We start from the raw sequence: 26,759 nt of genomic DNA on the forward strand, positions 1-26,759 counted from the left end.
AAAGTACTTTCAGTTTTTCTTTTCTCAACCACAAATACATTTAAACCCTTACTTTATAAATCTCTTCATAGGTTTCCTCATCAATCTCTATCGTTGTCACAGTCTCTTCAACATCACCCAAAATCATATTTAAGTGCTGATCATAAGCCTGTGCGAATGAGACCAGTTTCAATTATTTTCTTTATAATCTGTACCACATACAACAAAAAAGTGTTTAAATCTTTGTAGATCAAAGCAGTTCAAATACAAACTAACTAAAATGAACGTAACTTTTCTTAGTGTATTTCAACTTGGACTCATGAATAATCAATTGCTTTGACTGTCAAATATACCAGTATTTTAACTGGAGTGTTAATTTCACCTGCACTAGTGAACACAGTACAACTGTTTTCTTTTTACAAATTAATTTTCTTTCAAATAGTTGTTTCAGCTGTCACATACTTTTACCAAATTATAGTTGCACAGGTTTAAGATTACTGAAGTTATATAGGTAGGGCCCTACCAAATTCAGGTTCCATTCTGGTGAATTTCATGGTAATATGATTTTTAAAATCATAAATTTATTGGTTTTAGATATTTAAAACTGAAATTTCAGGGTGTTGTAACCGTAGGGGTCTCAACCCAAAATGGGGTTGTGGGAGTGGGGTTGCAAGGCTATTATAGGAGGTTGTGGTATTGCCACCCTTACTTCTGTGCTTTGAAGATTTGAAGCTTTCAAGATGTCATAAAAGAACCTAGGCAAAGGCCTTAAAGTGGCTCTCTTAATTTAGTCGTGTATGAACAGTAAAAATTCACACAATCATCTCCACTAGGGGTGTGAATACAGTTTAAAAAGTTAACCATTTACATGATTTAAAAATGTTATTTAAACGGTTAACCGTTTTAAGCAGTTGGGGCCCATATGGCCAACATGGCTCAGGCTGCTGCGGGCAGCGCAGCTAGCCCCGCTCAGCCCAGCTGAGGTTAGCGGTTAACTGGTAAGACTACGCTTCCCGGTTAACCTTTTACATCCCTAATCTCCAGTATGCACACTGAAACTGGATCTACCTGGGGCCAACCCAGCATAGCGCTCAGAAGGCCTAATCAGAGATGACCATTCTCAACACATTACACCAACATGCCATAAACCACACTGGTGCTGAAGCCATTTCAAGGATAGCCCATTTGGGACTTTGAAGGTGAGGACTATACCACATTGCAGTGTTCAGGAGGGATGCTTTGACTGACAAAAAGCCAGATATCAACTTGTGAGAGTAAGGGACATGTCATTATCACTGAAAGTTGCTTGAATACAGACTAGACTTCTGTAGGATATCAGCCTGAGCCCAAATACCATTATTTTTAGAGAATGTTTCAATACCTACTTTTTATAAAGCTCTTTTCATCGGTAGATTTCAGATTTCAGATTTCAAAGTGCTTTATAAAAAGGTTGGTATCATTATCCCTATTTTACAGATGGGAAACTGCAGTATATAGAGCTGAAGTGACTTGCCCGAGGTCAGTGGCAGAGGCAAGAAACAAACCCAAGTGTGTGCTGAGTTCCAGTCCTGAGTTCTATCCACTAAGCGACACTGCTCTAAAGTAGTTTAAACTAGATTTTTCCTAAACCATCATGTTGTAAAGACAACTGGTAATGGCAGAAAAGAAAATCCAGCACCTTGTCATTCTAAGAACAGAATAAAAGACAAGGATTTATACCTTTTACAGGTACCCATACTCAGGTACCAAGAAATGCTCAGAAAATGTGTCAGGCACAAAAAAAACTTCTACACACTTTAAATAGATCGTAAAAATGAACTTGAATGGAATGCCACAAAGCAACCAACCTTTGAGTATAAGTTACCTTGACTTTTATATCTACTGTTTCATAGTTAAAAGTACACCAGTGTTAAATCTTTCCAGTGTTTCACTTACATGTAATCTACCTCGAAGTTCTCGGTCATTCCTCATTTTCACATAGATTCGTTCATCTAGACTGAGTCTGATCAGATCCAGTGGCTCCTCTACAGTATTTGTTGTTTGTTGCTAAAAAAACAGAAAGCAGTTTTCACAGTAACTTATGTTCAAAAGCAGTCTCTCTCTCTCTCAGGGATAGGATAAAGTACCCCTCACCTTCATCTCAGTCATTTGATCCAACGCAAGCTGGTAACAATCAAAAATCATTACCATAAGATGAGCATTTGGTGGCCGGTATGAAGTGACACGAATTTCAGTCCACTTCCTAGTGGACAGGCACTACCACCACAATTGGTACCGTTTACTGGCAGCCTTAGTGACAGGCCAGAAACCTGAACAGAAAGGGAACCAAATATGCCTTTCACCCTCAAAGTTGAGCTTGCACGGTCAGGTCTGAGATACCTTGGCAGGGGATGTAGAGAAGCTTACACTGTCACTGACTATGCTGTTCTCATTGGTGGATAATTATTTGTATTATTGTAGCACATAGCAGCTCTAGTCATGAACCAGGACCCCTCTGTCCTAAGCATTGTGCAAACAGAACAAAATGGTGGTCCTTGCCCCAAAGAGATAATGCATTGGGGTCTCCGGGGTAAGTGTCCTGTATTTTATATTCCTTCACAATTATTCCTTCAGCTTCATTTTCAACAAAACAAACTGCAATAAAAGTAGGAAACAAGGCCATGTATTTCTTAAGCTTGATAATAGCACTGCCAATACTGAGGTTCCAGGAGACATAAAACAGCACTGAAATGGCACTAAGACCACAAAGAACAATGCAAGTTAGATTTTTATTTTTTAATAAAGATCATAGTAAAGACTGAAACAAAGGAAAAAATTCTGATGTAAAACACAGTAGTGAGAGGTTAAAGATTTGCTGCTCCATAGGGAACATTCAGTCTGCCTCACGTCAAAGGTTGCAGCTTTCTGCTATTTCTTTATGTCATGCCTCCACTCTGACATAGAATCATAGCGGATTAGGAGGAAACCTAAGGAGGTCATCTAGTCCAACCCTCTGCTCAAAGCAGGACCAATCCCAACCAAATCATCCCAGCCAGGGCTTTGTCAACCCAGGCCTTAAAAACCTCTAAGGATGGAAATTCCACCACATCCCTCGGTAACCCATTCCAGTGCTTCACCACCCTCCTAGTGAAATCGTTCTTCCTAATAGCCAACCTAGACTTCCCACACTACAACTTGAGACCATTGCTCCTTGTTCTGTCATCTGCCACCCCTGAGAACAGCCTAGCTCCATCCTCTTTGGAACCCCCCCTTCAGGTAGTTGAAGGCAACTATCCTTTTTCTGTTCTGCCTTAGCTTACTAATTCAGGGGAAAAAAAGCATCTCATGTCACTCTTGAGCAAGTCCCTCTGGTTGAGCAAGGACTGAAGAGTGGTGGAGGCATGCTCTGAAGCAGTGGTCACCGATCCTAGAGAATCTCCCAGTCGATAGCGATCTCCGGCAACAGCGGGCCCCATGGATGGGGGGTGTCTCCCTCCCCACACCGCTCCTGCCTGCAAGCACCACCTCTGAAGCTCCCATTGACCAGTAGCGGGGAGCTATGGCCAATGGGAGCGGCTGGGGTGGTGCTTGCAGAGAGCGACAGTGCACAGAGCAACATGCCCTCCCCTCCCCCAGGGGCACATTGGCCCCTTCTAGGAGTGGCATGGGGTCAGGGATCCTGCCTTAGCCTCACTGCACTGCCGACTGGGAGCTGCCCAAAGTAAGTGCTGCCTGGTGGGAGGCCGTGCCCCAACTCCCAGCCCCCTCCCAAAGCCAGTACCCCACACCCCCTCCTGCACCCCAACCCTCTACCCCAGCTCTAACTCCCTCTCCAAGCCTGCACCCCAACTCTCTGCCCCAGCCCAGAGCCCCTCCTGCACCCAAACTCCCTCTGAGACCCCACACCCCCTTCTGCACTCCAGCTCCCTGCCCCACCCCGGAGCCCCCTCCGACACCGCAAACCCCTCAGCCCAGAGCCCACACCCTCTCCCAACCCTCTGCCCCAGCCTGGTGAAAGCGAATGAGGGGAAAGCAGCGAGGGAGAAACGGCGGGACGGAGTGAGCAGGGCAGGGCTTTGGGAAAGGGGGGGGGTAGATCCCTTACATTCAAAAAGTGATTTGGGGCATAAAAAGGTCGGAGGCCGCTGCTCTGGAGGGGGCTGTATCCAGCGCTTCTTTGCTGGAGGGCCGCAGCTCAGCTAGACAGTGAGCGTCTGAGGCAAGCTGGGGCGGGCTGAGACAGGGGACACTGGGGAGAGTAAACAGTGAGGGGACCCCCCCCCCCCGGTGAGCCTCATTCATTAACCGCCCCGGCACGGTCTGAGCAGGGGAGAAGCTGAGTAAGAGAGGGGGCGTGTAGCGACAGCGACCAGGCGGGAGGGCGACCCCGCTGACGGGGGGAGTCCCCAGGAGAGGGGACCCAGCCTCTGGAGGAAGGGGAGAGCCTCGCTCGACCCCACGCACGGGCCCCAAACGTGGCTCCCGCCAAACAGTGAGAAAGGGGCGAGTGGCTCACCTGGTCCACTTCGTCCGCCATCTTTCAAACGCCAGCCCCGCCTCCTCTCGCGAGACTCTGTCACCCCTCCGGGAGGCGCCGGCGAGTCGGCGCGTAGGAACGGAGGGGGGTGGCGCCACGCATTGCGTCGGGGAGGAGGCGTGGCGCGGTCTCCCAGCGGGGGAGGGGCAGTTGCGCCGTTCGTCGGCCCAGGCTGGCAGAGGCGGGGCCTGGCTGGCAGAGGCGGGGCGGGGCGGGCGCTGTCTGGGCCCGCCCCACAGGCAGGGCGAGGGAGAGAGAAGCCAGGGGGCGCCCAGGCTTGTTCTCAATGGTTCCCCAACCCCCTCCCCCCGCGTTGTTCTGCCCTAGACGCTCTATGCGAACAGGGCCGGTCACTGGGCCTCAGTTTCCCCGCTCCCCTGACCGCCACAGGGGGATAGGTAGGGTGTAGCGCTGGGCTCCCAACGGGCGTGGCGAAGGGAAGCAAATGCTGGTAGACCCACGTTACAGATGGGCAAACTGAGGCTCCTTTGGAATTACTTTATAACGGCCTCAGTAGGCGCAGGAGCGGCCAGCGTGGGTCAGCCCAAGGCCTGTCTGCCCCGCAGTGGCCAAGTGCTTCAGCAGCGTTGCCCTCCGGCAGGCGCACGGGGGACGTGTTAGTGCGAGGCCGCCTCGGGGCTGTTCAGCCGGGCGACCGGCACGTGTGACCGGGGCAGCTCGCCAGCCCCTGCCCGCAGTCACTCCTGGGGGGCAGGCAATGGGCACACGGCGCTCGCCCGGACTGGGGCGGAGCGGACACAATGGGAACAACCTCTGCCAAGAAGGGGCCACGAGTGAGCACCGTCCAACGGGCCCCTGCAGCGCCCCGCACAGAACAACGGCCGCCCCGCCATCCTGCCCTAGGCAGCTTTGCGCAAGTGGGATGTGACGGGCGCTGTCTCCCGCCCTTGCGGGCTGCAGCCCAGCCGGCCGGGCCGGAAGAGACGTCAGGCAGAAGGGGAGGCGAGAGCAGAGGTAGGAGCCGGCTGTGCCAGCCCGGCCTTCCCAGGGCCTCTCTGCGGCTACGGGAGACTTCGGGGGCACATGCTCTTCGGAGGCGGGGAAAGCGTGGAAAGGCCTTGCCAAAGGAGGGGCGGGCTGCCTTCACCTCCGCCGTGTTTGCTTTGTGTCCCCCGCCGGTCTCTGGTTGCACCCCTTGAAAGACGCAGCTTTGAAGAGGAAACGGCATGGGAAAGAAGCGCAAAGGTTCCCTGCAGCAAGAGACTGCCAGCAAGAAATTAAAGGGAGAGCCTGCTGCAGCAGCCACCAGGGCCCCCCAAATTCCCAGGCAAGAACCAGAGGGTGAGTGTAGAAATAGACTCTCTCTTGGCCAGAGCCTGTTACAAGCTGTTGCATAAGCATCATGGAGAATATAAAATGAAGGCGAAGCAGCACCTGGCACCAGATTGCAGAGTGGGGGAGGGAGATTGCCACTTTCCCCCAACATGCTCCTTTGTTATTACTTTAAAAATGACTTTAAAATGCTCCCTCTATGCTGAAGGACATTTAAAATCTCACTTGATTTTTTGGACTATCCCCTCATTTAAATGTTACCGTTTTTGCAAGCCTTTGGCCTGCTGTCCAAAGTGCATTTCTAATTAGATTGTGAAGAACAAACCAAATTTCCCCCTTAGTGTTTATTTCTAGCTGCATTCATTCTGTAACATCCGTTTTCCTGTAGGGTTTTTGTAGGAGTTAAAAAAAAAAAGTAAAAGTTTATTTAGAATTGTTTTTGTCTCTATTTGTCTGTTTAGAGCTGAATAGAGCCTTTGAAATATTTTAAAGAGCAGATATACCCCCTTTAAAAACACAATCTGTTTTCATATCCACTAAATAGTGTAGTGTTTGTATTTCACTCCATCTGCTGATCTGTTGTCTATTATACAGTATGTAGTCATGAGATCATGGCTGATTTAGCATTTTTTTGTCCGCCTCATTTAAATTATACAGATGTTACCTAAGCAAGATAGTTTCCTCTCTAGAACTTAGAGAAGTGCTTACTGCTGTCGGTAGACAATCCAAGGTTTCTAAACCTTTCCTTTGTCACAATGAAAGAAGGCAGGATCAAATGATTTGGTCTGACAGGTGCAGCTAAGAAGAATGAAAGTTCTAGGGTGGATTGTTGCTGGTGGCTTTTAGTAAATGTATGTCATTTCAACAGATCTTTAGGGCATTATGCTCTGTGTAAAATATAAGCATGGAATTCAGGCCATTCTTAAATCAAATGATAGTAGAGTTTGATTGATTGTACATCTGCTTGTGGAAAAGGCTAACTGAAAGAAATTCTATAAAATCTTAAGGCCTGATCCTGTATTTCTTGTGCAACCAACACTCAGGCTCATAATTAATATTATGCTATGGTATCTTCTACTCCTTCACCACATCTTCCGTGCGCATAATTTCTCTCTGGATTTCACATAGGTGTAGAAGATGATGTGGTGAGAGTTCCAAGCAATCTGTATCATTCCTTAACTTGTGAGAGAGACCCTAAATTTTCACATGGTGTCCTGCTTTTTTGTGACTGCTCTGTCCAATATATTGGATTTGGTCCTGCAAAGTGCTCAGCACCTTTAACTCCTGTTCAGTGAGAGTTGAGGATACCTGAAGAGCCTCAGAAAATCAGGCCTCTCATAAACACACCATTTAAGAAATAATGGTTTTGGAATCTGTGTAGGTCTTGATACAATGTTATTGGACCCTGGTGTCTATGTAAAACCCTATTAAAGACAGGAGGCTACTTTGTGGGCTCAGGAGTGTGGTGTCACAGAGCAGTTCACAGGATTGGGACCTTTGTGTTTTTGGTTGTTTTTTTTTAAATGGAATGTTTAAAGTACAAAAGCCTCTCTCCTCAGTAAATTTTCTCTACAAGGTTGTTTTTTAAAAATTTCATTGAATTTGAACCAATTTTACTGGTCTCAGAATAGGGTCCATTGTGGATGCCCACCAATTCATGCAGTATTGCCAACCTCAGATGTTCAGAACCATGACTCAGGCCCCCAGAATGCATGGGATTGGCTTAAAAATCATGAGACTGTAAAAACATAAGAAGGTCGTCTTGTTTGCCTTCTGGAGTGTTGTTGTTACTTATTATTTATCGTACATTTGGGTCACATTTTCAAGTTTTGCTTGACTGCCTATGTTACGCTGGGGGTTGTTCTAGCTTCCATAGCAGTCCAGTATGAAGAGGGTGCAAAGGGGCACCTTAGACCCCCCCCCATTTTCCCCCCGGGGTTGTGAGTTCTGCTGTGCCTTCAGCAGCAGATACTGCAAGACTTGCAATAAAATCATAAGAGTTGGCAACTCTGCTTCTGATATGTATTTACAATTGCACTGGTTTGCAATTGCTTGGTCCTATGTGAATTGATTTGAAATAAGAAAGCTTGTTTCAGTAAAATTGATAAACAGAGTCAACAGAGATCTCTCCAGTTTTCTTGCTTCTCTCAGACTTCCAGAAGCTGTAATTTTATAACAGATAATCTCTACTTCATTAGGAAATAAAAATCTAGGTCCTAATCCTAGCTAGCTCTATACATGCAGAGGATCTTAAAAGTGACCTTCAAAGCTTTCTCCAAAGTGGGATCATTACAAACTAATGAGGTGAATGTCGGACAGCCACAGGCAGAGGAATATTCAGCTAGTAAATTACTGTAAATGTAGCGTTGGGAAAAAAAAATCATCTCCTTCAAAATTACTGTACATTGGCTGGTGTTTCTCTGCTATACTGACCCAGAATGCATTGATCTGTAGGCCTGATCCTGCACACAGTTAAGCACATAAGTGACTTCATGCAAATAGCCCTTTTACTCATGCATTGACTTCAGAGGGAGTACATGCATGATTAGAGTAACTTATATATGTGAGTGTTTTCAGGAACAGTGTGTATGTCAGCTTGGACACCAGCAGTCTCCCTGGAATATGTAATAACCCATAAGGGATTAAATAACTGGCATTTTTTTCCTTACATAGAGTGGCTTTGGAAACCTCTTATAGATATAAAATAGCTATTCCTATATACTGGATACCAAATAAAATAAATTCTGTGGAGCCATGCCATATCCTGAAAAAGGAGGAAAACCTGGCACATTGCATGACGGGATTGTGCCCATCAATCCCATCTCATATGTACATAGTGCACCCATCACAGTGGGCTCAGTGGTTTCACTGTGATGAGGAAAGCATCTTGCTATTGTTACAGGAGAATCTTCAGAAATGCTTTAAATCCATCTTGCAAAATTCCACTTGTCTGGGAAAAGTAACTCTTTTGAGATAGGTGAGAACAATATTTGTTTTTCATCCACCATCATATGTAAGGGCAGGTATTGTCCATCTTGTGTATTTTGGGCTGCTAAATTTCCCTGATACTTTTGCTTCAAATGCACTTTTTGGTAAACACTTCACATTTGTTATGAAAATATTCTCATAGGCAGTGTGTTCATTTTAAGCCTGCATTTTCCCCTGCAACCTGTGAGTGATGTGCTGGCTCCATTGAAGTTGATGGGAGTTTTATTATTGACTGAGTTCTGTGGGGCTAGGATTTCGCTCTTTGACATGTATTTTTCCCCTCTGATCCATTGCAGATGATTTTGAAGAGGAAAAGCCCAGTATGAAGAAGAAGCTCTCAAAAGTTCTTGGTGGAAATAAGAAGAAGAAAGGAGATTGTGACACTGAAGTTCATAGCCTACCAGGTAGATCTTCAAGGCAAAAAGGAGGAAAATCAGTAGCGAAGGAGGAAAATAACATAACTGTAAAAAACAAAGGGGAAACGTGCCGGTAAGTTAATCTACAGCATCAGCATAATAGTCTGGGACAATATTGTATTCACTGTTAAATGTGTTTAGTTAGAGCCTGATCTTGCAAATACACACAGGTTCCTTTACTCACACTAGTAACCTCATAGTTCCACTATGCACTTGAGCATAATTATTCAGGTGTATGGTTGTTTGCAGGATCAGGCTGTTGGAATTCATTCTGGGTGGAAAGCTAATATTTGAGACGTTTTCGAGTTTTATGTAGCGCAAATAATTTAAATTTTATATGGAAGTTGCCTAGTAATTTAGGCCAAAAATTCAGGTTTGTTTGTCCCTAAATGAGGGTAGGGAGGAGGAATGTAACCTAGGACAAGAAGAAATGGGCTTAAATTGCAACAAAGGAAGTAATAATCCTGCCTTGTGTGCAGGGGACTGGACTAGATGACCTATTGAGGTCTCTTTCAGTCCTACACTTCTATGATTCTATGACATTTGTATTTAAAAATGTCAAAGAAGCTTTTGTGTGGACTAATAGCAGGAAGTGAAACTGATCAGTCTTGTTTCACTGGCCAACCTGAACAAAATTTACTAAAATAGTAAAACAGACAGTTCTAATTCCTGTTCTTTTTATACTGATGATGCTTCAGCAAGATTAACAGTTCTTGAATTCTTTAAGGCCCTGATCCTGCAAAATATTATATGGAGACAGAACCTCTGCATCTATGTAGAGCCCTGTTGATTTGGGATCTTTTGAGGGTGCAGGTATCCATCTCCCTGGAGATCCTTACAGAATGGGGACCTAACATTACATACTGCACTGGGAAGAATATTTCCCTATATTTACTGTTCTACCTCTATTTATGGTAGGATATTTTACTTTACAAGTACAGATGCATTGTTTGCATTTGTAGTTTGCTTGTCAAATATTTTAAAGCTTTGCAGCTGTTATTTTTAATACAGATATATTGTATTTGTTTTTCTATTATTTTAATGTTGTTTTCCTCCAATTTTTAAACAAACTAGCAAACAAACTACACTAACTCTTAAAGCCTTTTTTTGTTGTCTTTTGTAATCTTTATAGTGCTTTACCAAGCCCCTCTCAGAAGGAGACGACAATGAAGAGAAAATCAACTATTAAAAAAGAAATGGATGAAGATGATGATGGAGATGGAAGTGAGGATGAGTGGGAGGATGTGGAAGGTAACAGTCTTTTACAGTGGCCTTATCAACTATTATGCTCTAAATATTGTCATATACTGTTGTTCTCAGTGATGATTTATTTGACTCTGGTGCACCAATCTTGAATTCAGATAGTTTCTATACTCAGTATTACAGCTATAGATTTTTTTTTAATTGAATCTCTTCTATTAATATTATAAAGGATCTAATCTAATATACAGATCAAGATTTTGAACATTCCAGTGTTCATGGGTGTTTAAAGATGGATCCAAACTAAAATCAATATACTTACCAGCGGGTGGCATTTTAGCCTCCTATTATTCATCCACAAACAGTGGATAAAGGGGCAGCCTTGCCCCTCTTCTAGAATTTCCTTTACTGCTTACTTAAATAACATAAGATTCCTAGCAGAATTTGCCCCTGAGTTTAGGATTGCTCCCTGCAGAACCTCTCTATCCTGCCCCTCATTCAGTCTGCCTCAGAAAGACACTAGGGACCCTTTTATGTATGGTAGTTGGTGTTACTAAGACCCACCTAGTTTAGCTGCCAGTGTCTGTGAGCAGAACAGCTCTGCATCTTTATGCACCTGATACCTATTAACGTGTAGCAATGCTGTTACCCAACATGTGGCACTCCCTGAGCTATTTGTAAATATGAAATATCACCTTATGCCGAGAGAAGCTTACAGTGAGTCCAACAGAAGAATCAGACTGTGATTTACTGAGATCGAGATGGAGACTGGGCAAGTTAAGTCATTCAGTCAGATACCAGTTAGTTGACCATCAAACCAGGTTATGAAGACCAGAATTGTATTGTATTTTAGCTGTAAATGCATGCCTACTAAAGTGAACTCCCTACTTAAAAACACTCCTGAGTCTTGTCAGTGCTTTTGAACTGATAGAGAAGGATTTAGCCTCAATGTAGGAATAAGGTGCCAGGGGAAGAGGAGCTCCAACAGACAGAGGGTGAAGTTAAGAATACCAAAGTTATGGTAGAATTTTGACATTGTTACCGTACGTAATAATATCCCTCTACCACAGAACACATGGTAGAGTCCCAGAACATGGTACTTTAAATAGGGCAGCAGTGCTGTAGAGAAGGCTGCATTCTCAGCTCCTACCTAATGTGGAGTACCCAGTTCAAAAAATACTAATGAAGATTATTTTACAAATAACTGTCTAAATTTATTGTTCCTGTAAGGTGCCATCGAGACAACTCTGAAACCTAAGTATTGTGTCCCCAGAACAAACACAGCATGGCCCATAGCAATGCAAAGCTTCCCTTATGCTGCTCCACCAGTGTTCCTCAATCCACTTCTGAAGTAATGATTTGTTCTTTGGACTTTCTGCTAAAGGGGGTTGATTGTGATGGTAGTATTGTGAAAGGGAGACCTGTCTGCTAGAAACTGGACAGTGTCAATACCTTGATACTAAAGCGACTGGCATTTCATGAATACCTTAGATACAGAATATCTGCTCATTTAACACAGGTTACTGAAGAGACACCAAATGGCAGTGACTTTTGGCAGTTCAACTTTGGCTATGTTTGAACAGGTGAACCAGAGAGGAGACTCCCCAGGGCCATTGATTCCATGGGTATTAATTTTAATTTTACATTTCCAGAACTTGAAGATCCTGTCCTGGATAAATCAGGAACAGCTGCTGCCCTTCCTGCGCTAGTGTTGCCCAGCAAACCAGTTGAGATAGAGATTGAAACTCCAGAGCAGGCAAAGAAAAGAGAGAGAAGGTAAGATCAGTTATACAGAGGAGGCAGCATAGGCCAGTGGGTAGAGCAGGGGGGCCAGGAGTTGGGAGACCTCTCAGGTTCCAACTCTGGTCACTGTCTGGCTGTATGACTTTGTCAGCTGGGGTAAATGGTCATAGCGCCATTGACTTGAAGTCACTGGAGTTATGATCATTTAGACCAGCTGAGGATCTGTCCCCTGATCTTTAGATGTGCTGAGCATCCAAAACCTGAATTGAAGTCAGTGAGAACTCAGGGTGCACAGCACCTTAGAAAATCAAGCCCTTAACTTCACTATGCCTTTCTGTGTCCCCATGTATAGGGATAGGGATACTTACTTTTGTAAAGTGGTTTGAGATCTGGGGCTGTTGTAATGTAACTATACAGTACTATGACTGTATATATCTTCTTTGTCTTTTCCCATTTTTAATATAGTAGTACCCCTTCAGTAAATTCAGTTAGCAGCAGCCCTCTTAGATCCTGTCACAAGTTTGGGTAGTGAGGCTAGGAATTTACATCTGGTCTTATAGATATATGAATACTAGTTATAGGTGGAATCGTGTTACCTGTATGCTGAATTTTTCTTTCCTAATTCACATGGGTATTTGGGAGGGTTGAGTAGGTAGGTAGTTCATGAAAAGTGCTAAATAAGTATTAAGTATTTTTTATTGTTTGTTTGTACCTCCTTACACTGGCAGCTCTTTAAATCAAGGCACTAAGTCTCAATAGTAAGGTATATAGTGCTCACAGTTTTTTAATCACATCTGCACCTCATGACTATTTGCATAGAATTGACTGAATTCTCCCAAAGCATGCACAGATCTTAGCATAAAACCTGGAATTGATTCTCTGACGCATTCTCTTTTTTGATTATTCCGAGTCCTGGTCAGGAATCTGGAATGGTAGGTCCACAGGGTATTACAGCATTCATTTTTTTATAACACTGCAGAGAGAAAAGGAAAGCTGAGTTTGAGACCTATCTCCGGAGAATGATGAAACGCTTCAACAAGGAGGTTCATGAAGATACGCATAAGGTGAGGGTCACGGAAGCAACATGGCAGAGAGGGTACAGATCATGAAGACTTCGGAACAGTTGTGGTATGTGATTTGAAAAGGCACAATGACATTTAGAGCCAATTCTAATCTGTATGATTCATGGACATGCCTAGAAACTAAAGGGAAAAAGGAAAGCAAAGTTCCAATCAAATTCACATACAGGTTTCTCTCTGATCATCATTTGGAATCCCCTGCTGCTTGGAGAATCTGCATTTCTGGAATTCAGGAACAAAATAGATGTCAGTGGTGTATATAGGATTAGTTACTGAACTGGAGTGATTCCCACTCATATTCATGGAGTTAAACTATTCATCACATTTGAGGCTGGTGATACTGATGAGCATGAAAGGGATTTTGATCCGGATCCTCAAAGGTATGTAGGCACCTAACTCTCATTTACATCAATGGGAATTAAGTACTTACATACCTTTGAGGATCAGGGCCTTTATCACCTTCCTCTGGAGCACCTTCCTCTGGAGCAGGGTAAGATGGCCTTGTGTTCAAAGCACTGGAGCTCAGGAGATCTGGGTTCAATTTCTGTTTTGACACAGATTTCCTCTGTGCCTCAGTTTCCTATTGCTAGATCCAAGGATATGACTTTCCTACTTCACAAGAGCATTGCAAGAATAAACCCATTATTGTGTAGTGCACAGATACGATGAAAGCGGCCAGATAAGTACCTAGATACATTGAGTTAAATTAGGAAGGCATAAGTACATAATTTTACCATTGTTTTGTTATTGGCAGATCTCCTTCCAGCTTCTGTTCCAGTTTTTGTACTGGCTATGGGAAAAGGGTGGGAAATCCAGTACAATGAAAAGTACTTAAAATAAGGACTAGCTTTTGACTTCAAAATTGTCTTTGGAGATGAATATTGCTTCTGCTCTCAGGTGAAGCAATGACAGTTGTTTCAAATGTTCAAGACACAAAGTTGGTTTTGTATCTGTTTTGTGCCTAGTCCTAGAAAACAAACGATGTGAAGTGTTTAAATCAAAGCTCATCAGTGTTTCCAGATGGTAGATGGATGCATGGCTGTCAAAAAGGGAACTTAACTGGCATTTCATTTTGCATTAATTTCAGGTATAGTTTAAAATCTGCTCCTCCTTTTTTAGCTATCTTTATTTCACGTCCCTAATAATTGTGCCATGGAGAGGGAATTGAAACAAAGATCTTAGAACTGACAATTTGAAGACAGAATTCCAACGGAGGCCACAGAAATTGTAGTCACAAAAGGCCACATTGTCCTCTGGCTTACATGGCCACAATTCCTTTGAGAATCTTGGTATCTCCTTCCTCGTATAGCTATTGGGTCAGATTCACACTGGTATGTTAACTGTAATGGAGTTGCACCTGAATTAATATGGCTTGTTGTATTAGCTGAAGAGCCTTTGTATTTGCCCTATCCCTGGCTGTTGATGGAGGAGTAAAGTCATTCATTGAAACAGCCAGTGTGTTTGGTACAATCTTAAAACCTATTTTCTATCTGCTCCAGGTTCACCTACTATGTTTGCTAGCAAATGGTTTCCATAGGAACAGGGTCTGCAACCAGCCAGATCTTCAGGCTATTGGCTTTTCCATCATTCCCACCCACTTCACTAAAGTGCCTGCAGGTCGTATAGACCTTCTCTACCTTTCCAACTTGGTGAAATGGTAAGAACCTTCCTTGTAATCTAGCTCTCTCATGTTAATTATTGAATTTTTGATGCAGCACAAGGAGAGAGATCAAGCTGAATGAGTGTAGTCATCCAGACTCAAGTGATTTATCTTGTTAAATACTAGTGTGGGGAAAATCCCACCCCCCCCCCCGCCCCACACACACTTTTTTTTTTTTTAAAAGAGGGGTGAACTATGAAGAAGTTATTCAGGAAACTAGACACTAAGGTGAATTTGTCATTCTTCAAGGTTTGTTGCAACCTTCACTATCAACGCTGAACTCTCTGTTGATCGAGAGAGCCTGCAGTCCACTTTAGAGAGGCGCTTCGCCATCTATGCTGCAAGAGATGATGAAGAGTTGATCCATGTGAGTGACTTGAAGTCTGGAAGCTCCCAAGGTTACTTGCTGGGGTTGGATGCCAGATCACTGGGGTAGAATTGCTGCTGTAGAGGTTGCAGGTTAGGCTTAAGGAGTGGGGCTGGATTTGAAGAAAACTGATAGATCATCTCTGGGCCTCAGCTTTCTCTTTATTTTTTCCTGTTTTGAACGTAGCCCTGGTGCTTTGAATGACATATGTGCCTTATAACCTGAAGAAGCACCCACTGGGATCCTGCTGTGGTTAGCCCTTGATTCTAAGCTGTACCCAACTGAAGGCCTGATGATTTTGGCCCTCTGTTCTAGGCAATATCCACTTGCCTTAATGTGTAATTGGTCCTGATGCTGGTGGCTTCACAATAAGTATGTGCATTGTTCAAAATCATTACCCCTGAGTCTGCTCTGGCAGTGCAAAGCAACTACAAAGTCAGATTAACCAGCTCCCTATTCCTCTTTTGTGAAGCAATTCCTAGGGGGTCACAGCCCCTTCTTGGTTCCCGGTTTAGGGGGTTTACCTGGAAAAAAGAGTTGTGATGAAGGTGTTACTGCATTGAGGCAATCCTCAGCAGTCAGAATGACCCTTTGAGGCCAAGGGCAGCCAGATGTGATTTAGAGTAGCCTGAAGGCTTTAACTGACCACTACTTTTTAAGACATCTGGCAATAAGTCAGCCTGTGACTTTGGAACTGGAGTAGGGGCAAACTAGTCATGTCTTTCCAGTTCTTATAGGGGTTGCTGGTTAAAGAAAAATAATTCATGAGCGGAAAACCGAACATTGAGGGAAGGCTTCCCATCCTTTGGGAGAGCAGCATATGAACTGCCATTTTGCAGGCATTCTGCCCACAACTCCGTCATGCTCCTTGGAAACCTGGGAAATTGCAGCCTTCGTCTAGTTGTAGAATGTCTTTGCTGTGGCTGGAGATGTAAAAATACCTCTAGCTAGGAACTGAGGAATTAAGCTTACATACGCTGGCGGGAGAGGACCACAGACAAAGTGAACCATGCCTGAGTTTGAACACTTCTGGTTTGAATTTATCTATTTTTGCCCATTTCTGCTGAACTCCCACATAACAAAACAGTCAGCAGGTCACCACTGATACTAGGTTACAGTCACTAAACTACCATTGCAGTGTCCATATGAATGGCAGATGTTTCTATATAGTAACATCTTGTTAGCATACATAATTTATTCAATCCATCCTTAAAAGAGGTGCCACTTTGTCTCCTTTAGCTCTGTTTACCTCAGGAATGAGGAACTGAGAGGAAAAATGGTCCAGTGTTGGGGCAGTAGACTAGGACTTGGGAGAACAGGGTGCAAGGCCCTGTTCCACCACAGACTTCCTTTGTAATATTTGGGAGTCATTTAACTTCTTTATGCCTCTGTTCCCCATCTATAACATGGGGATGTTGTGAGGATAAATACATATATTGTGAGACATTCAGACACTGTAGTAATGGGTGCAATGTAAGTACCAGAGACAATTGAAATGAATCTTTATCAGCACACATTGCACCAGGTTAAAGATCTGGATGAAACTTGACTTTTGGGTTGAACTCTGGCTCCAATGTGGTTTTAAGCTAGTTGTTCATACTTAACCACCCCCCGCCCCCCCCCCCCCAAAAAAACCCCCAACCCTCAAGTTTTTTCTTTTTTCTTAAACAGATATTTTTACTTATTCTACGAGCGTTACAGTTGCTCTGCCGGCTTGTGCTGTCTTTGCGACCCATTCCCCTGAAAGAGCCAGCGGGAAAGGTAGGGTTAATTGGGATTGTGAAATAAAGGAATTGACTATTTTAGGAGTCCACACTCTGGCCCAGAGGGTGATCATTAGGAGTCACATGATGTTAATGAAGAGGGAAAAAATAGGCTGAATATCAGAGAAATCTTCCTGACAATGAGCTGTATTAGGGCGGAGTTGCCAGAGTTTAACGTAAAATGTGATGTTAAACTGATTTAGCTAACAGTAAAGGCTGTGTGGACACTCTTATTTTGGTTTGAATGTCTTATTTCAGTTTAGTTTATACATGTTTCTTTTCAAATTAAGATGAATAGAAATAAACGAGGTTTAAACTTAAATAAGAGTGTCCACACAGCCTTTGCACCAATATAAATTGAATAAGTTTAAAGCCACACCTCAAGTTGAACTGATGCGACTGAGACAAGGATTTAAGCTGTAGAATGTCTTCCACCACTTTTCTTTGGAGACCAAGTTGCTTGGGACTTTTAAAACTAGGCTGGATGAAACTAGAGTTGGACTGAATGATCCAATAGGTCTTTTCCATCTCTGACATCTGTGATGGAGACTAATTAACAAGCTCAGATCCTTTAAAGACAGCCAGCCTGTGTATCTAGGCAGTGTTCTCATCTCTGGGTTGGGAACACAGAACACAGCCTCTTGAAGCCCACCAAATGGCCCTACCCAGCTGTTTGACTTTAGGTTTATGGTTCCCTAAAGCTTGCATATTAACAGGACTACTGTACTCACAAAACTTTGTTCTGCTTCCACCTAACCCAGTTAGTGGGAGTTGGAGTTTGTTAGACAAACATTATTTATTCTAGAAAAATCAAAATCGCCTCTTTTTTGTTTTGAGGGCAAGAGCTCCTGCAAGAAGCACTCTGCCAAAAAACCTAAGGCTCCGTCAAGAAAAAGCTCCTGCAAAGGAGCCAAGCAACAGGAAACTCTGTCAGGGAGTGAAGGAGCTGACAAGGAACCAAACACCTCTGGGTCCAAAAAGAAAAGTAAGTCAAGGGTGATCAAGGATTGCCAGGAACAAAAGGAATCCAGCGATGATGAAAGCAACTTGGGGGAGGGGGAAGAGGAAGGAGCACGCAGGCCCAGAAACAAATGCCAACGAAGAGTGACCTTGAAAGTGTCTTACAAAGAGGAGAGTGGAAGTGACGAGGGCAGTGTTTCTGAGTTTGAGGCTTCGGAGGAGGAAGACAGTCATTTCTCTGATGAGGATTTTGAAACTCTCTCTAAGAGGCAGAAGAGAACATCAGGGCCCCATAAAGCAAGGGTAGTAGTTGAAAATAGCAGGAAAGCCAGGTCTTCCGAACCAAAAGGGCCCAAGAATTCAGGTGGAAATGAGCAATTGCTGGCAAAAGCAGCTTCTCCAGGCTCTTCTAATACACCCAGGAAGAGGAACAAAATAATCTCTAGTGACGATGATGGGGAGCAGGAGGTGGTGAAAGTGACAGGCACAGATCAGTGGTTGGAAATCTTTGTTGAGCGGGAAGACAGGTGGGTGTGTGTGGACTGTGTTCGTGGCATCGTTGGCCAGCCCTCTCTGTGTTTTAAATATGCCACCAAGCCAGTTTCCTATATTGTGGGAATTGACAGCAATGGGCATGTAAAGGACGTAACGCAAAGGTACGACCCAGCCTGGATGACTTCGACAAGGAAATGTCGTGTGGATCCTCAGTGGTGGGAAGACACGCTGGAACCATATAGAAGCCCCTTTGTGGAAAGAGAGAAGAAGGAAGAAAGGGAGGTAAATGGACACCAGACATTCAGTGTCATTTCATACTGAGAGCCAAATTCTGACATCCTGAGTCTGGCAAAGCTCCCTGGGAGATTTTCCCTTAGAAGGGATGCTGGGATTTGGTGCCAGAATATTTGCTGTATTCATATGTGGGTGTTTTAAATCTGGGAACATATATGTGTATGTTACAAGAAATAAAATAAAATGGAAGCTGTTTAGAAGAGAATCTGGAGAGAACAAATCCAGAGGACAACCCCATTTGTAATTTGTTGCATAGAATAGCATTGCCCTTGTCATGAAACACTTTGAACCAAGTTAATCTGTGGTGTAATTCCATCATCACCAAAGGAGATACACCAGGGATGCCTTTGGTCATTTGGATTACCTGCTTTTGTATGGGTTTCTGATTTTTTTTTTTTTCCCCCCGATCAAGTTTATAATATAATCTGTCGTCTTTTTGTAAAATGCTGGTAAATTTTTGTAAAATGCAAAAGATCATTGAATTCACTATTATTTGCATGGTTCACACAGTTTCTAGTTAAGCTTCAAGACCAACCTCTGCCGACAGCCATTGGAGAGTATAAAAATCACCCTCTTTATGCATTGAAGAGGCATATCCTGAAATATGAGGCCATCTACCCTGAGACTGCTGCTATCCTAGGATACTGCAGAGGAGAGGCGGTATATTCCAGGTGAGACCTACCTGCTTGTCATATTGTAAAAATTATACAGGTAGCTAAATTGATTGAATGTCAGCAAGACAGTTCTGTGTATTTTTGCAGTCCATTGAAAGAGTGTAGACAGTTGCTTTGTTCTGGCCTCTTTAGAGACTGTGTGCACACACTGCACTCCCGGGACACCTGGCTGAAGGAAGCTCGCGTGGTGAGGATTGGGGAAGTGCCCTATAAGGTAAGGGAGCTTGGAATCATGTCAGTGCAATGTGACTGCGCTCTCTGGATAAATAGTCATTGCTTTTATACCTTCTGCACAGACAAGATTTGCACAGCGGACTCTGTGACCAGGGCGGTGAGGGGAGTGGGAGGAGTCAGAGAGATGCAATTCTTTCCCTCCAGGCTGCAGGGAGCTGCCCTGCTGCTGTGGATCCGTCAGCCAGCTGTGTACCAGCTCTACCCAGAACTCCACTATGTGTTCTTCACACTCTCAGGGACCATCCCTGTTTGGAGGCTTCCTGCCTAGCAGAACTGCACTCGTTTGATTCTGTTCAGAGCCTTCCAGGACCCTTCCTTGAATTGGAGGATTTGGCCCCAATTTGCTCACAACATGCCTAGGTGCATCGAGCATAAGCTATAAATTACAGATGTCAAAGCTATGGAATGAGCACCCCTTTCCTCCCAGACCCTTCTTTTTCGGTCTCCCAAATAAAATCTGAGATCCCAGATTAGTGTCTGTTTGTTTGTTTCTAAAGTGTGACAAATGCAGCCATTGTGTTTGCACAGATGGTGAAAGGATATTCCAACCAGGCAAGGAAAGCACGACTGGCAGAGCCTTCGAACAGGGAGAAAGATGATTTGGGGCTGTTTGGCCTGTGGCAGACGGAGGAGTACCAGCCTCCTGTGGCAGTGGATGGAAGGGTAGGCAAGAGGGAAGAGAGGGCGGTGTGTGTGTTGAATGCAAAAATCTGGAACAAGGACATAGGCTTTATTTTCCTAGAGCATCTTTGAGTGTTAGAGGTAGATCAGCTTCTGGATCCCAAAGTTCTGGGATTTGTAGATTATATTGGTTAAGTGCCCAAATTTTAGTCCCACCTTAAATAGGCCTCCATTTTTATGATTGGAAATAATTATGGAGTTCTGTGCCTGCAATTCAGGGCTTGCAAACATGCGGAGTTATTCTTGATTAACTTTGTAAGTGAATTAAGTTAATTCAGAATAAGGCACTCTCTTCCAGTGTAAGAGCATCCACCTATGGAGAAAATTGTAAATAGTTAATCTGCTTGAAATTCCCATCCTACCTTATTCTGGATTAATTTTCATTTTTAATTTTCAAGCCCATAGTTACAAAGCACAGATGGTAACCATAAATCAGGGTTGTCTATGTAGCTAAAATGTAGTTGCAAAGTGTGGCCAATGTCTGAATATATGGCTTGTGTCCTGAATATTAAAGAATTGTTGCCAGTGTCGCTAATCAGACACTCAGAATAAGGATAACTAAGCAGATACTTGTAATGTATCTATTTCTGAATAAGAGCAGGAATTTCCATTCATCTCCTGACTGAGCATGAGGCTTCACTTTTTATTTTCATTTTTCAATAACAGGTTCCCCGGAATGAATATGGAAACGTGTATCTCTTCCTGCCCTGCATGTTACCAATAGGCTGTGTGCAGCTAAAACTTCCCAATCTGCATAGAGTGGCACGGAAACTGGACATTGACTGTGTTCAAGCCATCACTGGATTTGATTTTCACGGTGGCTACTCACACCCAGTGTACGTGATGTGCCTGCTTTCTGTTTTGTTTGACCTGTGAGGATTTTTGTATATTGCATGGTGGGTGCTCCATGCTAAGGGTATATTCCATGCCATTTTCTCTGTCAGCTGCTGTAGAGGCAGGACACCTCAGAGCAAGCTGTGGCACATGACATCACAGAATTCAGCTCAACACGTGTCCTTTCATTTCCATTAGCAGCCTGCTCTTGCTCTGGAAGAGTAGGGAAACCACCCTTGCAAATGCATCATGTGAGATACTCTGCTTTCTCTGTCAATACTCAGTAGTCTTCGGTCTATGATGCATCGATACGTATTGGCCTGCTTCCTTTCTTCCTCCAGCACTTGGCCTATATTGTGGGTGCATAAACTGATAGGTGAATGTATTCTCCTTTCCAGTACTGATGGCTACATAGTCTGTGAAGAATACAAAGAGGTGCTCGTCGCAGCCTGGGAGAATGAACAGGCAGAGATAGAAAAGAAGGAAAAGGAGGTGAGAATTGTTTTCACAGGGTCCTTATTTTTATATTGAACAATAAGTCACCTTCACTTACAGTTATGTAAAATAACAGTCAAACGGGGTTGCAAGCATTAAACACAGAGCTGAGCCAATGTAAATGTGTAGTGGTCACAATCTTACATTTCAGTAGAACCACTTGTCCAGATGGATTCCTAAAGCACTTTACTCTGTCTGATATCCAAACTGCAGGGATGCACGTGATCCATTATAATAATGCAGCCATCTCTGAGGTGGACCACAGCAGCTGTTTAACAGCACACAGCAACGTTACACGGTTGTTCAAAACAAAGTGAAGAATCCATACCCTGAGCTAAATTTTAGGCATAATATAATTATCCAAGTTGGAATTTGCCAGGGAATGAGGGTCAGCAACCCTGCTCATTCACAAATAATTATAAATGGCCATGATATTGGTGTTACATTTAATCCAAATGATGGCCCCTCCAGCAGCCCTGGATAGTGGGGCATTGATTCAGTACTGACTTTGAGAAAAGTGCCCAATTCAGTATTGACTCAGAGACGAATGCCCCATATCCTGCAGCATCTACTGATGATCTTTTGGGGCCTCCTACATAAATACTTATATAAGACACTGCTTAGTTTGTGAGATGTGACAGCAAAAAGCCATGTTGGCTGCTGATAGTGAGTAAAATGGTATAAAGTTATATAATGGAATAAATACAATGATTCCTGTACAAACAGATACCTCTTAAAATATAATGATGTTTGGTTAATAGGCCTACTGAATGCTCAGGAGTGATGCAATACATTTAAATTAATATACAGAATTTCTCCGTTTTGTTTAAACACCAAAGACTGTTTGTATGGTTCTGAATATATCAGAATTCCTGACTTTAAGGATTTCTTTTTTTGAAATAACAATTCCACATAGAAAAGAGAGAAGAGAGCACTGGGTAACTGGAAATTGCTGACAAAAGGACTTCTCATAAGAGAGAGACTGAAGCAACGCTACTGCAGAAAGGTAAGAATCTGTGTGTATATCTGCTACTTGTAAGGACTAAGGAGTTTTCCAAGGCAGAATTTGCCTGCCAGGTAGTGCTAAGACTGTCAGGAAAATGGTAGCAGTGGAATTTGTACTGGGTTTGGAACAAGAATTTAGCTCAATCATGTCAGTTGAAATCTCATCCTTGTTTAACATAACACGAGCACTCTGCAACCAGGCAACATGGTTTTATATTATGGCTCTATTGTTCTGACATCATATCCACTTCATATTTTGGATTTCTTAGTCCAAACCACAAATGTAGTTTTCAGAGGCATAAAGTGACCTGTGTTGGTTTGGGTTATGAAGTGAAATGATTCTGTCCTTAAATATGTTTTTCATCATGCTCGGTGATAAGTCAGATTTTAAAGCCGGTTTATTCTTACACTCTCTTGACTAGTGAATATTCTTTCTGAACTTGAATTAATGCTGCACATACGAGACATGGACTGATACTGCTTTGTGTAGAGAATTACATAAAATGTACCGCTTGTCTGTTATAGATCACTCCTGATAACTAGAGCAGCATCTTCCATGGTGATGAGACTATTATGACAAAAAAGGACTCTTAAAAAACACCCCCTAACCACAGTTGCCAACTTTCACATGGTAAATAAGCACCCAGGCTTTCACAATAAGGCAAAAATCAAACTAATCCCATTTCAAAACAAGGCCAAAACAAGCTAATCCCTAAAAACCCCAACACTGTATGTGACTAGATCCCCCCCAGCGTGCAGTGTGGGACTGTGGTGGGCCTGCTGTGCCTCGCTGACTATCTCCCCTCTGCTTGCCAGGAGCCAATCAAAAAAAAAAAAAAAATAGCAACAAGCTAAAAGCCAAACAAGCTATAAGCCAAAAACTAGCCAACAAGCAACTCCCAAATCAATTAAGCCAAAAACAAGCCCAATTTCTGCATTTTTTTTTTTTTGTGGGTTTGGCAAGTTTGCCTCTAACATTCATGCTTATTTTTTCCAGAGTGAGGCATCCGGATCCATGATTGAGAAAGGAGCTGGATTTTCTTCTGATGAAGAAGGGGAGCCAAGTTCAAAGACTCCAGCTGAAGATGTGGTGGTTTCTTGGCCTCTGAATCGGCAAGTGGAGGAACAAAGAAAAGAGAAAAAAGGCAGAAAGAGCAAGCGGGAAAAGAAGGGAGAAGTAGCACACTTGTTCCCCTTTGAGAAGTTATGACCAGAACCCAGGCCTAAACTCTTTATGTTCAATTTCCTGATGCAAGGATGAAGGTGGTTGGTTTCTTTAAAACTATCTTGTAAATAATTTCAAAGCTAGAAAATGTTTGATGTTTTCTACCAGTTGCCTGCTTGATACTGAATGAGTCAAAATTATATAAATAGAGCAAAGAGCAGATGTGGAGGTAGATAAAAATACATCACAACAGGAGCATACCAACCAGTGTGTGCTTTCAGCTCTCTTGTATATATGTATTTCTGATGCTCAAAGGTGGACTCTTTCCACAGGGTAATGTCAAGCCCTTCTCTCTGATCTAGCATTGAGAGTTCTATAAAGGTGAAACTGGATTTATTTTATCATTTCTTTTGGAGTCATGGGTAACCTTTTTATCTGTGGAGCTTTGAGGGACAGATTTGTAGATATCATATCCTTCTCACAAGAGTGACCCATTGCAGCTGTTCTTCCCCTTTGACAAGTATTGTCACCCCTGCAGTACACCTATTGCTGCATCACTTTCACAATCTCCTTCCCACAAGTCTTGTTTACCAACAAACAGAAGCATGTGTAGCTGCTATTCAGGAGTCCCTCCTGCACTCTATTACTGGCCTATTATCGCTATTGGTAGTTAACCCATATTGTTTCAAATCAGCAGTGCAATAAATTTTTATTCCCATTTGTAGTCCATCATCACAAGGGTGGAAATGATTAAAAAAAAATCTTTAAAAAATGCAACATGACAGTGTCCCAAATTATCTCAAGACTTTTCTCTCTCGCGCTCTCAAAAGGATTATGGAGGCAGGGAAAAGATCAAGGACTGAAAAGTAAAATAAGTCAAAACTACACTTAAGAAATTTCTGTCCTTTGCAAAACATGTAAATGTTAGCGATCTGCCAGGTTTTGAGGTGCTATTGATTTTTTACATCACCGCCTTTATCATTTAACTAAAATAACTTTTCACCCTTAATGTTTATTTACTGTCTGCATATGGCATAGCTTGGACAACAAAAGCAGACCAAGAACTTTCAGTTTGGGGCAAAATTTGCAAGAGCGCCATTGCCAGAAGTAAAAGTCAGTGGGACTTAAGCACTTTTGAAACTGTTACCTATTGTCTATAGCAAGTTTCACTTTCTCTCTCTTTAGCATAGTTCTGGGTTTGTATTCTAAACACTGTAAAAGAATGTTTAAATCCATGCAAACTGTTTATGGGGTTTTTTTTTAATGAAATAGTACTTGATCTAGACTAATTATTTTTAGAAAACCTATAGTTGGGCCTAAACAGACCTAAATTTCTCTTTAAGAAAACTCCTGGTTATGGAGGGAATGCAGCAATGTTAAGAGCCTGCTGCTTCCTTGCCTTATGCCATGGGCTCAAACTCATAACCCCAGTAGAGAGGTTAAAAATGCAAGGAAAAAAAGCTTTAGTACTTATGTATATTTAGAAAAATATTTTTATACTGAATTTTTGGAAAAAAATAGTGTTTGCAAAGATTAATCCTATGCATGGTCCCTGTTATTTCTATGGGTCATTCTTTAGTGCATTTATCTGTATTCCCAATGAACAATTATTAAAGGAAAAAGCAGTGACCTCAGACAGCTTAGTTGTCATTTTTGTATTACAGCAGCAGTATCACCAGTCCTAAGTGTTCAAAACATGTAAATTTGCGTTTCTTTACATTCTGTTCTTTGAGCTTTTTAAGGTTTATGTTAAGTTTTTTTTGAACAAAGACTAGAAATGCTTTTAATGAAAGCTGAGATTCTCAGGTAAGTACTTGACTGCAGATGAGGCTTCAAGAAAAACTCTAGGTATTGCAAGATTTGACAATACTGCAGTAATTACCAGAGGGTCCCTTTGGGGTCTGGGTCCTCTTGTGCTATATGCTGTGCAAATACATGACATGCTCATACACTGAAAATGGTTCAGGGTAAGGACCAGAATCCAACTCACTGAAATTTGTGAGTCTCTTTCCATTAATTTAAATGGATCTGAAATTAAGTAACAGCTAGGAATAAATGGAAGATGACTATGGAATCCATTTGCATGGTCAACCAATATCCTAGGAGATCTAACAGAGCTTCACATAAATTGAATTTTGGACTGTATCACTGGTGGAGGTTCCTAACCTGTACAGCCAGCATAAGAGAAATTTTATTGCTGCAGTTGTTACTATAGAAACTTTTGTATATATGCAATAAAAGCACCAATTCTGGCTATGTTGCTTAGAAAAAAAATGCACCTCTGGTAACATGGAGTTTTGCTTCACATTATTTGTGTGTGTAAAGTAAGCTACTGTGGATGCATACTTAAAATTGTTCTGATTGTATAATTAAGCCTAAAGCTCTTAAATATTTAATCCAATGGAATTAGAACCATTATAATAGTTCCAGTTCCATTGTATAATGCCTTTCAAAGGGTTGTGGAGGTAGGAATGTTGCTGCAGTTAAATAAGGAGAACTGGAGGTCCTGGTGATGTCAAGGAATTATGACGTGATTGGAATAACAGAGACTTGGTGGGATAACCACATGACTGGAGTACTGTCATGGATGGTTATAAACTGTTCAGGAAGGACAGGCAGGGCAGAAAAGGTGGGGGAGTAGCACTGTATGTAAGGGAGCAGTATGACTGCTCAGAGCTCCGGTACGAAACTGCAGAAAAACCTGAGTGTCTCTGGATTAAGTTTAGAAGTGTGAGCAACAAGAGTGATGTAGTGGTGGGAGTCTGTTATAGACCACCGGACCAGGGGGATGAGGTGGATGAGGCTTTCTTCCGGCAGCTCGCAGAAGCTACTAGATTGCACGCCCTGGTTCTTATGGGTGACTTTAATTTTCCTGATATCTGCTGGGAGAGCAATACAACGGTGCATAGACAATCCAG

General features: G+C 42.8%; 2 protein-coding genes across 4 annotated transcripts in view; one reads left to right on the forward strand and one right to left on the reverse strand.

Annotated features, from left to right (window-relative positions):
- LSM3 (LSM3 homolog, U6 small nuclear RNA and mRNA degradation associated) overlaps window positions 1-4,570 on the reverse strand; it is a 46,837-nt gene extending 42,267 nt beyond the window's left edge. Inside the window, exons 1-3 of the mRNA XM_073351307.1 lie at window positions 4,475-4,570; window positions 1,915-2,025; window positions 53-148 (exon numbers count right to left, since the gene is read on the reverse strand). Coding sequence (XP_073207408.1) covers window positions 53-148; window positions 1,915-2,025; window positions 4,475-4,495 — 228 coding nt within the window. The 5' untranslated portion in view covers window positions 4,496-4,570. The remainder of the gene's footprint in view (window positions 1-52; window positions 149-1,914; window positions 2,026-4,474) is intronic.
- Window positions 4,571-5,098: 528 nt separating this feature from the next.
- XPC (XPC complex subunit, DNA damage recognition and repair factor) lies at window positions 5,099-25,495 on the forward strand. 3 transcript variants are annotated; one of them, XR_012159785.1, is made up of 17 exons: window positions 5,099-5,797; window positions 9,073-9,265; window positions 10,325-10,443; window positions 12,045-12,168; window positions 13,115-13,199; window positions 14,714-14,871; window positions 15,124-15,241; window positions 16,913-17,002; window positions 17,842-18,741; window positions 19,264-19,424; window positions 19,560-19,641; window positions 20,190-20,324; window positions 21,009-21,178; window positions 21,575-21,668; window positions 22,588-22,677; window positions 23,202-23,307; window positions 23,674-23,764. XR_012159785.1 is itself a non-coding variant. In XM_073351308.1 (16 exons), the coding sequence occupies exons 1-16, from the start codon at window positions 5,683-5,685 to the stop codon at window positions 23,884-23,886; spliced, it is 2,847 nt and encodes a 948-aa protein (XP_073207409.1). In that variant the 5' UTR covers window positions 5,105-5,682; the 3' UTR covers window positions 23,887-25,486. The 3 variants fall into 3 exon arrangements, 2 of the variants coding, with proteins under 2 accessions (XP_073207410.1, XP_073207409.1); XM_073351308.1 differs by lacking the exon at window positions 23,202-23,307 and having other exon boundaries at window positions 5,105-5,797; window positions 23,674-25,486; XM_073351309.1 differs by lacking the exons at window positions 16,913-17,002; window positions 23,202-23,307 and having other exon boundaries at window positions 5,100-5,797; window positions 23,674-25,495.
- The last annotated feature ends 1,264 nt before the right edge of the window (window positions 25,496-26,759 follow it).

Source organism: Lepidochelys kempii, chromosome 7, assembly GCF_965140265.1.
Source record: "Lepidochelys kempii isolate rLepKem1 chromosome 7, rLepKem1.hap2, whole genome shotgun sequence".
Taxonomy (NCBI): Eukaryota; Metazoa; Chordata; order Testudines; family Cheloniidae; genus Lepidochelys; species Lepidochelys kempii.